Source organism: Zophobas morio, unplaced genomic scaffold, assembly GCF_036711695.1.
Source record: "Zophobas morio isolate AGI-343-1 ecotype UQ-CSIRO unplaced genomic scaffold, CSIRO_AGI_Zmor_V1 ptg000031l, whole genome shotgun sequence".
In the NCBI taxonomy this organism is placed as follows: Eukaryota; Metazoa; Arthropoda; class Insecta; order Coleoptera; family Tenebrionidae; genus Zophobas; species Zophobas morio.
Window position 1 is genome coordinate 7,171,869 of NW_026972136.1, and position 16,604 is coordinate 7,188,472.

Consider the following 16,604-nt stretch of genomic DNA (forward strand, 5'->3'; position numbering starts at 1 on the left):
GAGAATGACAGTTGACAGAATATATAAGTTAGAAAAATGAGCTCGTGTAATTTGAGAAACTAACAATATTACCTACCCCAAACAAGACATCACATTTTGGCGACGAGTATTAAAAGAACTCAGAAGAAGACCAACGAAGCGAAAAACAACGAACACTCGGAACAGAGAACAGGAGAAACACATAACCTCAACACAACACGTGGTTCGCAACAAACGAATCGAGAAAAAGATAACAGAACATGGACACACACTCAACACCAGTACCTCCATTTCATATAGCAGAAGACCCCAATAACGTTGGCTCAAGGTGGGAAAAGTGGCTCAACCGTTTTGACAACTATCTCATAGCTGCAGGCATCGATAATGAAGACCGAAAGAAAGCCATGCTTCTCCACTACGCAGGCGAAGAAGTTCATGATTTATATTTGTCACTTCCTGAACTACCAGTAAACACAGCACAACCCAATGAATCACCTTATTTAACAGCTAAACGAAAGCTCAAACAATATTTCACCCCTAGAGTCAACAAAGAATTTGAAATGTTTAATTTTAGGCAAGCCAGACAGAGCGAGAATGAAACAATTGATCAGTTTTACGCAAAGTTACTGAAACTATCCAAGACTTGCACGTTTGAGAACCCAAATGAAGAAATCAAACTTCAAATCATCATGAACACCAAGTACACAGAACTACGTCGATATGGACTCACTGAACAACCCAATCTCGATGATCTATTGAGCAGAGCACGTACAATCGAGTGCACAGCTAATCAACTGAAGGTCATTGAAGACAAGAATGTCATGAACACAAGCACAGAAGAATGTAGCTACCTAAACAAACAAACGCAACACAGAACCGCACCAGCCAACAGTGGTACGAGCAAGAACAATTGCAAAAATTGTGGAGGCAAATGGCATCCAAATGGGAGGAGAGCTTGTCCTGCTCTAAATGTAATTTGTCGAAGTTGTGGCAAGAAAGGACACTACGCCCGAGTCTGCATGTCCACCACATCAACACAACAGCAACAAGCACAATCACGAGCAAACCCCCAGCACAACAACCATGGCACAAATACTAGCATAAACAAGAAACATAATGGAGAGAGGAAGAACAGAGCACAAATTCGCTTTAATGAGCTTAATATGGAGCCAGAGTCAACTAATTCTGAGACATCTTTCAAAACAGCAATTCGTCCAAACGACAGAACAGCCATGAAATGCCCTCAGGTACATGTTAAGTTGAATGGGAAAGTAATCAATTTCATTGTAGATACTGGTTCATCTGTTAATCTGATAAGCTCAAACACATTTAAAGAATTTCATCAGCAGTCGCTACAACCAGATTCCTCATCGATTCTCCCGTACAACTGTCAACAACAGTTAGAAGTAGTTGGAAAATTCAAAGGTTTGTTCCATTATAACAACCACCAAACGCGAGCAGATGTATTTGTGATAAAAGGCAACAGTGAATCATTATTGAGCTACGATACAGCAAACAAATTGCAGCTGATACAACTATCTATGATGATATATCAACCTATGGACATGAACTATATCAAAAACAAGCATCCTAATTTATGTAATGGCATAGGTTGTCTCAAGAACAAAACTGTCAAGCTACATATTGATGAGTCAATTCCTCCAGTAGCAAATAAACACAGGAGAATTCCAATAAATCTTCGTGGAGCAGTTGAACAAGAGATAACAAGACTGATGAAACAAAACATCATTGAAAAAGCAACAGGACCAACTCCCTGGGTTTCACCAATAGTTGTAGTTCCCAAACATCACGATCCTAACTCTATCAGAATTTGTGTAGACATGAGAGAGGCTAACAAAGCCATACTTAGAGAAAGGCATCCAACACCAACTATTGAAGAAATATTTGCCCAGTTAAATGGCGCAACAGTCTTCTCAAAGGTTGATTTGAAAGATGGCTACCACCAACTAACATTAGAAGAATCTTCACGGTATATAACAGTTTTCTCAACACATATTGGTTTGTATCAATATAAACGACTGAGTTTTGGGATAAATTCCGCTGCAGAGATTTTTCAAAACACAATAAGACAACTGTTAAACCAAATAGATGGTGTGTTAAACATCAGCGATGATATACTAATCTTTGGAACAACTCAACAAGACCATGATAAGACTCTCAAGCAAGTAATAGAACGTTTGGATAACCATAATTTGACAATCAACACAAAGAAATGCATTTTTAACACAAACAAAATCGATTTCTTTGGATATGTATTCTCTAGCAAAGGCATTTACCCTGATCCAGACAAAGTCAAGTCTGTCTCTAACCTAGAACCGCCCAGAAACGTACATGAACTAAGAAGCTTCCTAGGAACGTTGAATTATGTTGGAAAGTTCCTGCCTCACTTAGCAACAAATACTGCAATATTACGTGAGCTGATTACAAAAGATGCTCAATGGGACTGGACTGAAAAGCATCACAGCGCTTTTAATGATCTTAAGAAACAACTAGAATCAGCACGAAACCTCGCCTATTTTGACCAACAGAAAAAGACGCACCTCTATGTAGACGCTGGTCCCATAGGACTTGGAGCGATCCTTTCGCAAGAACTTAATAACAAAACAGAAGTTATTTCGTACGCTAGCAGAACATTAACTTTGACCGAACAGAAATACAGTCAAATAGAGAAAGAAACATTAGCAGCAACATGGGCCATACATCACTTCAGAATATACCTGTTAGGAGGTCACTTTGTGTTACACACAGACCACAAACCCTTGGTCTCAATCCTACAGAACCCTCGATCAGCTCCAAACGCACGCATTGAACGACTTTGTTTGAAACTTCAGCCTTATAAATTTACAGTTCAATACCAAAGAGGCATAACAAATCCGTCTGATTATTTATCTCGTCATCCAACACACAGCCCACCAGAAGCATACGATAAAAGTGAAGAATACGTAGCTTTTGTAACCAATCATTCACTACCAAACACAATTTCACTTGAAGAAATCGAAAATGCAATGAAAGATGATTTTCAGTTGCAGCTACTGAAAAAGGCCTTGTTAGAAGATGATTCCTTGTTTTGGAAGAAACGAGAACTGCAAACATTCAAGCAAATCAAACAAGAGCTCACTGTATATGGTAATATTATTCTCAAAGGCAGTCAAATCGTAATTCCCAGCAAACTGCAGAAAAACATTATCAGATTGGCACATAAAGGTCATCAAGGTCTCGTTAAAACCAAACAACTGGTAAGAACTAAGGTATGGTTTCCCAACATCAACAAAATGGTAGAAGAAGTAGTGAAGTCATGCACAGCATGTCAAGCAGTAACACCCTACAACCAGCGAAATCCGATTCAAACATACCCGACATCCACTCACCCGCTTGAATGTCTAGATGTAGATTACGCCGGACCATTTCCAGATGGAAAATATTATTTCATAATGGTAGATGATTTCTCAAAGTTCCCATTCGTCAAAAAAGTACCATCGACCAATTTCAAACAGCTGAAGCCCGTACTTGACGAGACATTTGCACTATTTGGCCTACCAAAAGAACTTAAATCCGATAATGGACCACCCTTTAATGGATACGAGTTGAAAGAATATCTTTCAAGCCTTAACATCAAGCATCATTTGATAACACCACGTTGGCCAGAAGCAAATGGCAGAACTGAGAGATTCGTGAAAACGTTCAAGAAAGCCCTCTTGTGCGCAACAATCAACAGCAATAATCCAGACGCAGAAATTCAAGAATTTTTAATCAATTACTGAAGCACCCCTCATTCAACAACAAACTGCCCACCATATCAAATTATGTTCAACAGAGAAATCAACAACTTCTTACCCACTCTCAAAAACAAGACGTTTCATGAATACAATCCCCAAACGGACATCGACAACAGAAGAAAACAAAACGAACGCGCCAATCGTAAAAGAAGGACATTTGAACATCGCTTACAACTTGGACAAAAAGTTCTTTGCAAACAACAAAAGAAGAATTCGCTGACTCCACTCTTTGATCCAGATCCATACACGATCACTAGAATCACCGGTTCACAAATTGAAGCTCGACGAAGAGAAAAGGTGATTGTCAGAAATTCATCATTCTTCAAGCCACACCACTCAGCACAGAGTCCAACGCCAGAGTATCACCCCTCAACAAGTCTGGCACCCAGTCGATCTTCCCAATCTGAACAAACGCGAGCACCGTTCCCCACAACACCTCCAAGGTCGACAGCTCCAGCCACGACACCCCTTAGACAAGACAACACGGAAGACAAAGTAAACAGTCCCCCAAATCAACGAGTCGAGACGCCCACTGAACGACGTCCCCAGCGAGACAGAAAACCACCGTCGAAGCTCCGGGACTATCTTGTAGAACTCTAATGGCATGTGCGTCATATGAGTTATTGAGTTTAACTTTATTTTGTATTTGGTATGTGTTCTTTAATTTTCAGTAAGGGAGGAAATGTAATGTACTAGCTTAAAAAAGGAGATAGAGAATGACAGTTGACAGAATATATAAGTTAGAAAAATGAGCTCGTGTAATTTGAGAAACTAACAATATTACCTACCCCAAACAAGACATCACAGACAGGGACTAAAAATTTTTTATTCATCCTCTCCAGAAAATAAATGGACATCGTGTTAAAAAACGAATACAGTGAAATCCAATGTTGTTATTCTATTTGTTAGGTACATTTCCTTCGTTTATTTTTAGGTCTTACTACATCAATTTATCTTCCACACTGTAATTATAAAGTTTATATTCAGAATTGTTTCATCTAGAAAATATAGTATAGTAGGTACTTGGCGAAGGCTGATAAAATAAATCGTAATTAAGTGTGCACTACTTCATTTGTATTGTTAATTCTCTAAACTTAAGATCCAGATAACATAGGTACATAGATAAATCACTCAGTTTAATCTACTACAGTTTAAGATTATTATTTACAGGAAAATATGTTTTTTACTTAATGCCGTGTATATTTACTTACTGTCAAGAGCATGTGTTTTTAATTTAGAATTCTATTTCAAATTATTTTGCCAATGTACGCGATAGCACTAAATACACAAATGAAAAGAGGTCTCTAAAGTTAATTTGTTATGAATATGTTAATGCAAAATTTTAAACATACGAATTAAAAACAAAAAAGACTCTCTATATAATATTATTATAACAGTTTCAATAAGTAGAAAATAAAAAATAAAACAATAGAACCATCGGATTGAGGACATAGGGGTCGACCGGGAAATTTAGAAAGTGGGGCCCTGTGGTATTATATATACATATGTTGTTTAAGTATTATTACTATTATTATTTCAGTTTTACCGGCGACAAAATGATGTTGTTTTTGGAATTTAATGACGCTACCAAGAAAAATAAAGGTAGCAAAAAAATTGTGTAAGGTTATTCTGACAGAACTTCCCTTGCCCTTGAAGTATAGTCCGACAAATTCCGTTTCTTTAAAAAATTATAAAATTAAATTTTGTGATTTTCGTTTTGTGACACTCTCAATTTCTCAGTATATGCTTAACTTCGACTATTAATGTTTATACTTCGACCGAATTCGACTATTAGCACGTTCAGATTAACAGCATCAGCGATTAAAAGAAAATGGAATTTGGTTTATTTGTGTCCTCAATGGAGAGGAAAGAACTTATTGATTAATTCATACCAGTTTTTTTCCCAAAAACACTCATAATTTTGAAGAAATTCGGCAAAAATGTAAGATAACGGACAAATTTTGACCAACGTTTTACCATGTTTCAGACAATCTTAAAATATTTGCATAATTTCAAAGTTAAATAATTTTAAAATGCATATTGTTATACAATGTTGATATTTTTTGAAAAAATCTGGATGCAAAGGCTGAATTCTAAGATGACGTCATGATTTTTTGGGAAGGCTTTAATCGAACAAATTTTGATTAACGATTATCATCTTTCCTATAACCTTAAAACATTTGCAATATTTCAGCACATTCGCTTTTGCAATTTGAAAGTTAAATTGTAAAAAAAAACAATTTTGAATTTTTTCCCAAAAATCTCAATCTCTAGGTAAAAATTCAACACGGATTCTAAATTACACATACATCATACATAGACTATGTAATTCTATAAAATTTAAGGAACATTTATTCTGCAAAATTATAAAATGACGTTGTGGCGGCACAATAACAGCTTGGTAAGCGAAGATAGATAAGCAGCTCTGTGGCCTAGTGATCAAGGTACCCGCCCGGCAAGTGGGAGGTGCGTGGTTCGATTCCCACCGGGACAGCAACATCTTTATTCGCTTACCTACAACGTCATTAATTTGTAAGTTTTTAGAGCATTTGGTTTTACAATAATTTCAAAGTTACATTGTAAAATGTTGCTATATAATTTTCAATTTTTCTCAAAAAACTGGATGTCTACGGTGAAAATTCGACACGACTTAGAATCAACATCCAGGAGTATGCCATCCTACAAAATTAAATATATATAATGCCAAAAAAGAGGCAAATTAGTAGTAATTTTCAAAATGTTGCAATTTTGATTTTTTCTCCACAAATCTGGATGTCTAGAATCAAACTCAACAGGGGTTCATAAACTACATGCGCAGGAGTATCTCATTTTATAAAATTTAAACATGCGATGATAAAATTTGACAACTGGTTCAGCAGGGGATATCTGTCTAATAATAATCCGGATAGACGGCAGACAGACAGACAGACAGACGGAAACAGGAAACTAAATTAAAAGTTTGATTGAACTATGAATGAAATCAGTCCGCACCATACCAACCGAGCATTTGTCCATTTTCTTAACACCGCTCTTTTGTTCCAACACAAGCACTCTTGCTGTTTTAATTACTCAATTTTCCCTTAAATTTTATTTTTTTAAATTACATTAAAATGAACAAAACGAAAAATCATCATAAAATGCAATCAATTCAATATTCAATGTGATAACATCTATCTTTTCATAGAAAAAAATAGAAACGAAAAAATTCTGGTTTGTGTGAATTAACAGTGTATGAGATTAAGCGGAAGAAATTCATTTCGTAAAATAAAGGAAACGATTTTGCCCAATTAGAACTTACATATTTTAGGCAATGATTTCCAACTAGTGAAAATATAGTACACATAAAGTTTTAAGTAGAACAATGTAAACACAAAAGGAGGATGAATCTAGTTGATGGAACACTCAATACACATGTGGCGTTGTTGTGATGTTAATGTAGGCAACACAACGCACACGTACTACTTCCTCTCGCCTACGAGTAGGCAACTCAATATGCTCACCGAACACCACTCGTGATTGGTTAGCCTGGCGCCGACGCAGAGACCAACTGGGGACACAAGGAGGCGCGAGTACGGCAAGTACTCTCTTCTGCCGCCGACATCGAAACGAAGAAGATGGGTACCGTCTCCTGTTCCACGTGTAAGATATCCGTTTGTAAATAAACTATAGAGAAACCCTACCTGGTGTTAGTCATTTCCACATTGGTGACCCCGGAAAGAAAATAGGAAGAGCTAGCACCATGGAAGAAATGCAAAAGAAACTGCAGGAACAACAAGAAATAATTTGCCAGTTCCAGACACAACTGGCTACCATCTCCAACAAACAAGCCCTTGATGAGGTAAGAAGTGGTTCAAATCTGAAGCTACCGACATTCTGGCAGCGAGACCCGGTGCTTTGGTTTGCACAAGTCGAAGCCCAATTTAATTGCGCGAGAATCAGGTCCGACCAGACCAAGTACTGGACCGTGGTAACCGCCTTAGACTGCGCGACGCTCCAGCCGGTTGCCGATTTGGTCGCCAACCCCCCAACAGAAGAGACAAAGTACGAAAGCATAAAATCCAGATTGATCGCCGCCTATGCAGACACCCCCGAAAAACGACTACGGAAGCTCATGTACGAAATAGAGTTAGAGGACAAGCAGCCGTCACAACTACTAAGAGAAATGGAAGCCCTAGCGGGTAAGGGGATCAGCGGTGACGTCCTCAAGACTCTGTGGTTGCAGCGTTTACCCCCACAACTACAGATGATCCTCGCCGCAAATGATAAAGAAACGCTGGACAAAATGGCGACCATAGCGGACAAATTGACCGAAATCCACCATACCAGCGCCATCACAGCAAATATTGGTGCCCTAAATCGCGGTACCTCCGCGCACGCCTCTCAAACCGTTACATCGGCGCAAGAAGATGGAATGGCTGCCGCCATTACGGCACTGCAGAAGCAGTTCGTAACTTTATCGACCACAGTAAACCAACTCGCAGACGACAGAAGGCGCCATGGGCAAGGCGAAAACTGGAATCGCGCCAAATTTAGGTCAAGGTCGAATCCGCAGGACGATAATATCTGCTATTATCACAATCGGTTCGGAGCAAACGCCAGAAGATGCGCCAAACCCTGTGACTACAAAAGGCCGTTAAACTAGAGGCGCCGTCGACGATTGAGGTGGTCCACGACGCAGCGCAAACACAACGCCTCTTCATCACCGACCCAAAATCAGGTACCCGATATTTAATCGACACGGGGGCAGAAGTTTCCGTGTTACCCAAGAGATTGTTCTCAGGCAGACAACATCTCAGCCCAGCTGAGACAACGCTCTTCGCGGCCAACGACAGCGCGATCAGAACATACGGCCAAAAGCTAATGTTCCTTGATCTCAAGCTGAAACGTCCGTTCAAGTGGGTATTTATAGTGGCAGACGTAGGCAAACCCATCATCGGAGCAGACTTCCTGAGGCATCACAACCTCCTACCTGATCTCCGCAACCGACGCCTCGTAGACGCAGCCACCCTCTTATCAACTCGCGGAACCCTGGCTATATGCAAGTCGCCTCAGATCACGACAGTGGCCAAGACGACGCCATATCACGCACTGCTAGCGGATTTCGCAGAAATTACACGCCCACCGCCACCTGGAACGAAGCACAGGGGCAACGTGTTCCACCACATCATCACCAGAGGTCCCCCGGTCGCAGAAGCTCCTCGCAGGCTTGCACCCGAGAAGTTGAGAGTGGCGAAAGCCGAATTCCAATATATGATGGAACAGGGCTGGTGCCGACCATCCAAGAGCCCTTGGGCTAGTCCGCTTCACCTTGTCCCAAAGAAACTCCCTGGTGAATGGCGTCCATGTGGCGACTATAGGCGCCTAAACAACGTGACAGTGCCTGACAGCTACCCCATCCCTCATATACAGGACTTCACCTACAGACTCGAAGGTAAAAGTGTGTTCTCCACCATAGACCTAGTGCGCGCATACCATCAAATTCCCGTGGCTGAAGAAGACGTTCCTAAAACAGCCGTGTGCACTCCGTTCGGGCTCTTCGAGTTTACAGTTATGACGTTCGGACTACGTAATGCCGCACAGACTTTCCAAAGACACCTGAACTCTCTAATAAGTGACCTTGATTTCTGCTACGTGTATATAGACGACATCTTAGTGTTCTCCCGAGATGAAGCAGAGCACGTCGAACATCTAAAAATGTTATTTTCTAGGTTACGGGAGCATCACATAGTGATTAACCCGACCAAGTGCGTGTTTGGTGAAGCCGAAGTGAAATATTTAGGACATACGATTTCCGGGAGTGGAACCAAACCACTTGAGACGTCGGTCAGTGCAATCCGCGAATTCCCCAAACCAAAGACAGTTCAAGATCTGCGACGGTTCCTTGGCATGATCAACTTCTACCGACGTTTCATTCCCCACGCAGCCCAGACCCAAACACCACTTCACCAATATCTGAACAACGCGCGGAAGAATGACAAAACAATAGTCGAGTGGACAGAAGAAGCTGAAGCCGCTTTTGAAACGTGCAAGACAGAGTTAGCCAACGCCGCGCTTCTGGCACATCCCGCCGAAAATCTGCCGCTCAGAATTATCACCGATGCTTCTGATTACGCAATCGGGGGCGTACTAGAGCAGCACTCCAATGGGACCTGGCAACCTTTAGGTTTCTTCTCCAGAAAACTTAGCAAGGAGCAGCGCAACTACAGCGCATACGATCGTGAGCTGCTTGCAGTTTACGAAACCATAAAATTCTTCAGGCACATGGTGGAAGGCAGAGACTTTTGCATACTCACCGACCACAAACCCCTCATCTACGCGTTTCAGCAGAAAGCAGGCAAAGCATCCCCAAGACAAGTCAGGCAGCTAGATTTCATCGGCCAGTTTTCCACCAACATTATCCACATTTCAGGAGAACAAAACACAGTTGCAGACACACTTTCAAGGGTCAATGAAATCACAACTCCTACGTTCATTGACACCGACGACTTAGCCAAGGAACAAGAAAAAGACGCCGAACTAAAAGCACTTTTAAACTCTGATACAACAAGCCTGCGGTTAGAAAAACTCACCCCACAGGCCGGCCAGAAAGCTATCTGGTGTGACACGTCAACGGGGGTGGTTAGACCATACGTTCCACAAGATTCGAGAAAAGTAATTTTTGAAGGATTTCACAACCTCTCACACCCCAGCGGCCGAGCGACCAGTAAGCTCATCAAGAAGCGATTTGTGTGGCCATTTATGGAGAGTCACATAATGAAGTGGGCACGAAGCTGCATCCCTTGCCAGCGATCCAAAGTTGGCCGACACACCAAAGCCCCATTACAGCATTTCGATGACGTCACAGAACGGTTCCAACATGTGCACATCGATATAGTAGGTCCGCTACCTCCCTCTCAAAGCTACAGGTATTGCCTCACTATGTCTGACCGTTTCACCAGGTGGCCAGAGATCGCACCCATGACCGACATGACCGCAGAGACAGTCGCCAAGACATTCTACGAAACATGGATTTCAAGATTCGGTTGCCCAAGACAAATTACAACCGACCAAGGGCGACAATTTGAAGCATCCACCATGAATGCCTTGGCGAAAATTTTGGGCATTCAGCGCTCTCGGACGACGCCATATAGGCCCCAGAGCAACGGCCTTATCGAGAGATGGCATCGAACCATGAAGGCAGCCATCATGTGCCATGAAGCAGAAAGTTGGCTAGACGTTCTACCTACAGTATTATTAGGGTTACGTACAGCCATCAAAGAAGACATCGGTCACTCACCAGCAGAGCTGACCTACGGAACGCAACTGAAAGTCCCAGGCGAATTCTTTTTCAGCAATATCGACAGATCCGTAGAACCCACTACCTTTGTAGAAAAACTACGGGACCACATAAGGAAACTTCGCCCAACTCCAGCGTCGCACCACATTAGGCAAAGCACCTTCGTCCACACAGAGCTCAGTAAATGTAGCCATGTTTTCCTAAGAGACGACACCGTGCGAAGACCGCTCCAACAGCCCTACACCGGTCCACACCTTGTTCTGTCTCGTACTGCTAAGACAATAAAGGTCAATGTAGGCGGTAGGGAAACAACAGTGAATATCGACAGAGTAAAACCCGCTTTTATTCTCCAAGAACCAGAACCACCACCGGCTCCATCCCCAGTACGAACACAGGAAGTTACTCAAACCACCAGGTCAGGCCGCAGGTCAACGCTCCCCGCACGTTTCAGAGAATGACAACTGACAGCCGTTTTGACAGCTGTCACCCGTTACTTGGGGGGGGGTATGTGGCGTTGCTGTGATGTTAATGTAGGCAACACAACGCACACGTACTACTTCCTCTCGCCTACGAGTAGGCAACTCAATATGCTCACCGAACACCACTCGTGATTGGTTAGCCTGGCGCCGACGCAGAGACCAACTGGGGACACAAGGAGGCGCGAGTACGGCAAGTACTCTCTTCTGCCGCCGACATCGAAACGAAGAAGATGGGTACCGTCTCCTGTTCCACGTGTAAGATATCCGTTTGTAAATAAACTATAGAGAAACCCTACCTGGTGTTAGTCATTTCCACACACACATAACACTCTACTTTATGAGAAATTTTATAATTAAGTGTGGCGCGAAGTTCTCACAAAGTTCATCGGCTCGTTATTATAGAGAGTGTTTGCCTTATTTAATCACACAATTACATAAATTTACATCATTTGTCAAGTTGCAACAAAAAAAAACTTACTTAATTATTGTGAACTTACTGGATTTGTTTTTTTTTATAAAAAAAATAGAATCCGCCAAATATCGAGACTTTTTCACCGAATGTATGAAATGTTCTTTAAACATTTATGTTATTGTAAAACTATTTTTTGTAAGCATATATTTTCAAGTCGTATTTCATTTATAATGCGTCAAAATATATAGTTGTGTTGGTAATTCCAGAGATAAATGGGTGTGAATACCAAACTGAGTAATCGCGCGGTATATTTAGGTGATATTAGTTTTTCCATACTGCATATATATCACTTGAGTAAAGTATATAAGTATTACTTATGATATAAAAATTTCCCGCTTTTTGAGAAATTGCTATAAAAATACACACTAAAATCACCAACTCTAACTTTTCTTGTGTCCAATTATCTCCTCATGAGATAACTAGAGCTTTTCGAAATAACACTAATTGCTCTGAATTATGTTCCTTTATTTCACTCTATCGTAGGTACATTAACTTGCTCCACTGAGCACTTCTGAAGAACTAGTCACCTCTCATGACTCTTAATTCTCGAAGTACTCACTTTTACTTTATTGAGCACTTCTACAAACTAGTCACCTCTCATGACTCTTTTCTATCGAAGTACTGACTTTTCTTAAACTAACTTACAATTATAAAGACTCGCATTCTCCCTCTCAATCATACGAAGTCCCAATCATATTCAAAATATTCATTCGACAGTTGATCCTACAACCAATCTCATTTAAACTAAATCGTAACCGATATTGTTAAATCCGTTGTAGAACCGTTGTTTCCCAATTCGCTCTGGTCATAATTATGCACTAATTGTTGAAAAGTTCGTTTGTAGTGATTTCATTGTTTTCAACGGTTTTAACGAACTCTTCCAGAAATATCCTAATGAAAAATATTATAACATTACTTTCAACGGTTTTAACGAACTCTTCCAAAAATATCCTAATCAAAAATATTATAACACTTATTGTTAGGGACTTTAAAAGTGCGTAGAAACTCTTGCGGGTCAAATTGTTTATGAAAATTATGTATTTATGTTATATTAATTTAGTAGTTCAGACAAGGCATTAAAAATCAAAAAGACGTCTATATGCTTTGGAGGTTTGTGATTTGAACCACATCAATAGAAAAAATATAGGTCTTAGTTGCCCATGAAAATTTAGTTACTCAAAATCAAGTCTTTTTTAACCAGTTCTTTACACTTTTTATTGCTGCCATATACATAATATATTCACTAAACCAGAATGGAAACCACCAATCCCGTAATGAAAACCAGTAAAGTAAGACCAGAATCCAAGGTCGTACTTTTTTCCTCGCTATCACTTTCACATAATCATACACAAAGAGAATCCGCGACACCACGGAGATGATTTACCATTCGGTGCCCCCACTACGAACATTAGTCATGCACGCCAATGACGTGTAGCACAGGCGTATTTATCGCCCCACCAACGATAGTTGTCTCTGTTCGCTACACACCTCGCTATCTACAGTAAAAAGGACAGACGTATCGTCGCGCAGCCATCGAACTGTCAATCCGCACCGATTATGCGTCATAAAAACAGAAATCATGCAGTTCCTCCACAACCCGCAGGAGTGTGGTTAGCACAGTTGTTGCACCGAGAGCGCAACAACCGACGTGTTTTCATTTTTCGCCTCATGTTGTTGTCTCAGTTTGTTTTTCACGTGTAGTGGTTGGTAATGAAATGACAGGACATTGACATTTCATTTCACTAGTGGCGATTGTTTTATTTTGACACTATCACTCGAAAACTATGTATAATGGTGAGAGATAACTGTAATCTCGCAATAGAAAGGAGTACACCGCTACAGGTAACAATTGTAACTAGACGACAACAATAATGTCATTTTTTTGTGTGCAGGCGCCTGAAATGCACACTTGATTGGTCAAAATGAGCGCCCCCGTACCCGCCCCCCGTTCCAACCCCCCGTCCGACCCCAAAAAGCCCGTCCCCACGCCCCGTAGGACCGCCAAACCCAAACCCGACCCCCCTGAAGAACACACAAACACTTTTTCCCGAAGAGTTCGCTCCCTCAGCAATGCGTCCAGACAGATCGCAGAGGATATTGGCGAACTGGTGCAAGACAAAAAGAAGGCTGTGATTGAGGGGACCAGACAGAGCGTGCGGAAGATCACTAAACGTTTTAATTCGTACCATTCGGAGGACACCCCCCAGAGCAATGACCCCGAAGAGGACCAGTTTGATGACACTTTTGACATGTTCAGTTCGATAAGTTTTGAGTCGCCTCTGAGTCGCGCGTCGAGTATTTATAATAACGTCGACGAGGAGTTCAACGCGCCGCCCCCGGATCACCCGCCGCCGCCGCTGCCCCAAGACTCCATCTACGACGCGCCGCCGTCGGTTTCGGGGAGCACGAGCAACTCGGAGCAGAGCAATGTGGGGAGTTACCCCCAGAATTATGAGAGTGTTTTTCCTATTTATTCGAATAGTGATTCGGACTTGTCCAGGTCGGGCTCGTGGAAGTTTTACGACCCGGTTACTAAAGTCGAGAATATTTATAACGACGTGGACGCCCCCAGTAGGGGCGACGGTTGCGATGTGAATTCGAATTTGAGGGACTTTTCGGTTGTGGTTCGGAACTCTATTTATGAAGAGCACAAGCTTATGGTGAAGCTGCAGGAGGAGAAGAATTTGAAGTGCAGGGAGAGCGTGATTTTGCAGTTTGATCCGCTGAAAACCCCGCCGGCGAATGAGGGTGAGTTGATTGGAGGGTTTGAGGGAGGCTTTAAATTGTGTGGTTTGATTGGTCGGTGAGTGAAGGGGGGAGATTTTGATTGGTGATTTGATTGACGTATTTCATTTCGATAAAATTGCTTATTTTATTTGAAGCCATATCACAGCTCCAACATGAATAAACACTATTATTTATAAATACTTTTATCGGTGAGTCATTGTTAAAAGCGATAAAATATTTATCTTTACGTTTCTCCGACGGGTGACAATTGACTGGTAATATTACAGGTGCCATAGTACAGGGATTTGTTTATGTTGACAGGTGACACTTGTGTGTTTTGATTTTACCAGCCACGATCATCACCGTTGCCAAACTTTGCGTATTTATCCCCTCCAAAACTTGATGACGTCATCAGAAAATTACAAAAACTTAAAACGCATTGTTTTTTGCGTTGTTCGCGTTTCAGAAACGACGAAATTTTGTCGTAGATAAGTTTATATTTTTTAACCTCCAATTAGCCAGCAATTTGTCTCCTTAATTTTGTGTATAATGCAATTACAGTATTTTAAGGAGTTCAGTAAATTCGTTTGAGTCTGCAGTCTCTGGGTTTTGTTGCTTCTAGATTATATGGATTACGTGAATATAAAAAATTACGAAATAGTACTAAAGAGGTGAGATAAAAAATTGCGCAAACTTAAGGGTGTGACTACATCGATCATCAGATGCCAAACATCTTTGGTTATCATAATATAAAATGATTAACTGCTCTTACTATATATAGCTTCTGTGAATCCCCTTTCTCAGAAAAAAATTTCACAACTTTAGTATGATTACACAGAATAACGAGTACAGAAAACACAACTTAAGCTGTGTTTGTTGTCGATTTAAAACATATTATCTCTAATAATTCGCTTCCCACAGCGAATTTTCGTACTTGAAACCAGAAAACAAGAAATGCGTTGTAGAATTGCCATTAATTTCCTCACAAGCTCAGTTATCTAGACAATGTTATCACAGCATTAAGAGTTGTCACTTATCATTGTAAATTACCATTGTTTCATTTTATGGTCAAATTAAAATTTGTTGTCGTTACAATCCGCGTTTTTTTCATGTTGAACCTGATTTTTGTTTCACTTGTGGAAGTGAGTCATCGTGTCTACCTGAAATTTATTTTAGCCGAATAATGTGTATGTTGTTAATGAGTTAATGAGTTTCGGACTACGGCGACCTGAATCACTGAATTTTGAAGAAGATGGACGTTGAATATTCAATATGTGTGTCATTGGGTAGATTAGAAAACTCAAATGTTAAAAGGCAGGCCTTAAAAATGGTGAATAGGTTTTATAATTGGTTATGCAAGATTTTCACTTTTCTGTCGAGTAAATGCTTAAGGTTGTTGCTACGCTGAAGTGAACAAGAATTAGTGCGGTTTGAAACACAGGAAAAATGTATTGTTATTCTTATTTTACACTATTTATTAAAAATACATTAAAACGTCGTTTTAAGACATTATTTAGTAAATTTTATTTCAGATGCATTTTCTTAATTGCCTCTCTAGTCACGTTTGATGTTGCTTAATATCCATTAAAAATACTTATTATGAGTGTAACTCAAAATATTTGTTTTTTTATTTTACTTTCAATCGTTTATTATTTAAATGTCAGAAGTTTTGTATTTTTCTATGCGGTTCTTATGAATAATTAATTTTTAAATTTAGGTCAGTGTCAGGTTCGTACTTTACTAAATTTTTGTTTCGTTACCGATATTTTTCTCATTACAATTAAAAAAAAAAAAAAACGCTCTTTCGTTTGGTATTAGGAAAGTCTTGATAGTTCATAATTTCTGTGTTAAATTACAAATTTAAAATTTCAAAC

At 40.4% G+C, this 16,604-nt stretch overlaps 3 protein-coding genes across 4 annotated transcripts in view; all 3 read left to right on the forward strand.

Annotated features, from left to right (window-relative positions):
* Window positions 1–239: 239 nt before the first annotated feature.
* LOC135139649 (uncharacterized protein K02A2.6-like) lies at window positions 240–3,761 on the forward strand. The gene has a single exon (XM_064069950.1). It carries the CDS (start codon window positions 240–242, stop codon window positions 3,759–3,761), a length of 3,522 nt encoding a protein of 1,173 aa, XP_063926020.1.
* Window positions 3,762–7,187: 3,426 nt separating this feature from the next.
* On the forward strand, window positions 7,188–13,903 carry LOC135139650 (uncharacterized). Its single transcript, XM_064069951.1, has 10 exons — window positions 7,188–7,254; window positions 7,301–7,394; window positions 7,446–7,614; window positions 7,657–8,364; window positions 8,406–11,435; window positions 11,672–11,797; window positions 12,783–12,835; window positions 13,506–13,685; window positions 13,826–13,845; window positions 13,896–13,903. The coding sequence occupies exons 1-10, from the start codon at window positions 7,188–7,190 to the stop codon at window positions 13,901–13,903; spliced, it is 4,455 nt and encodes a 1,484-aa protein (XP_063926021.1).
* Window positions 13,500–16,604, forward strand: part of LOC135139556 (arf-GAP with Rho-GAP domain, ANK repeat and PH domain-containing protein 1) — a 41,677-nt gene continuing 38,572 nt past the window's right edge. Inside the window, exons 1-2 of one of the 2 annotated variants that reach the window (XM_064069845.1) lie at window positions 13,500–13,845; window positions 13,896–14,751. In XM_064069845.1, coding sequence (XP_063925915.1) covers window positions 13,926–14,751 — 826 coding nt within the window. In that variant the 5' untranslated portion in view covers window positions 13,500–13,845; window positions 13,896–13,925. The remainder of the gene's footprint in view (window positions 13,846–13,895; window positions 14,752–16,604) is intronic. The other variant, XM_064069846.1, reaches the window with a different exon arrangement.

Coding starts and splice junctions, on each gene's coding strand:
- LOC135139650 (XM_064069951.1), top strand. CDS start 7,188: ATGTGGCGTTGTTGTGATGTTAATGTAGGCAACACAACGCACACGTAC. Junction 7,615..7,656: donor ACAAACAAGCCCTTGATGAG/GTAAGAAGTGGT, acceptor ACATTCTGGCAG/CGAGACCCGGTGCTTTGGTT. Junction 11,798..12,782: donor GTTCCACGTGTAAGATATCC/GTTTGTAAATAA, acceptor AATCCGTTGTAG/AACCGTTGTTTCCCAATTCG.
- LOC135139649 (XM_064069950.1), top strand. CDS start 240: ATGGACACACACTCAACACCAGTACCTCCATTTCATATAGCAGAAGAC.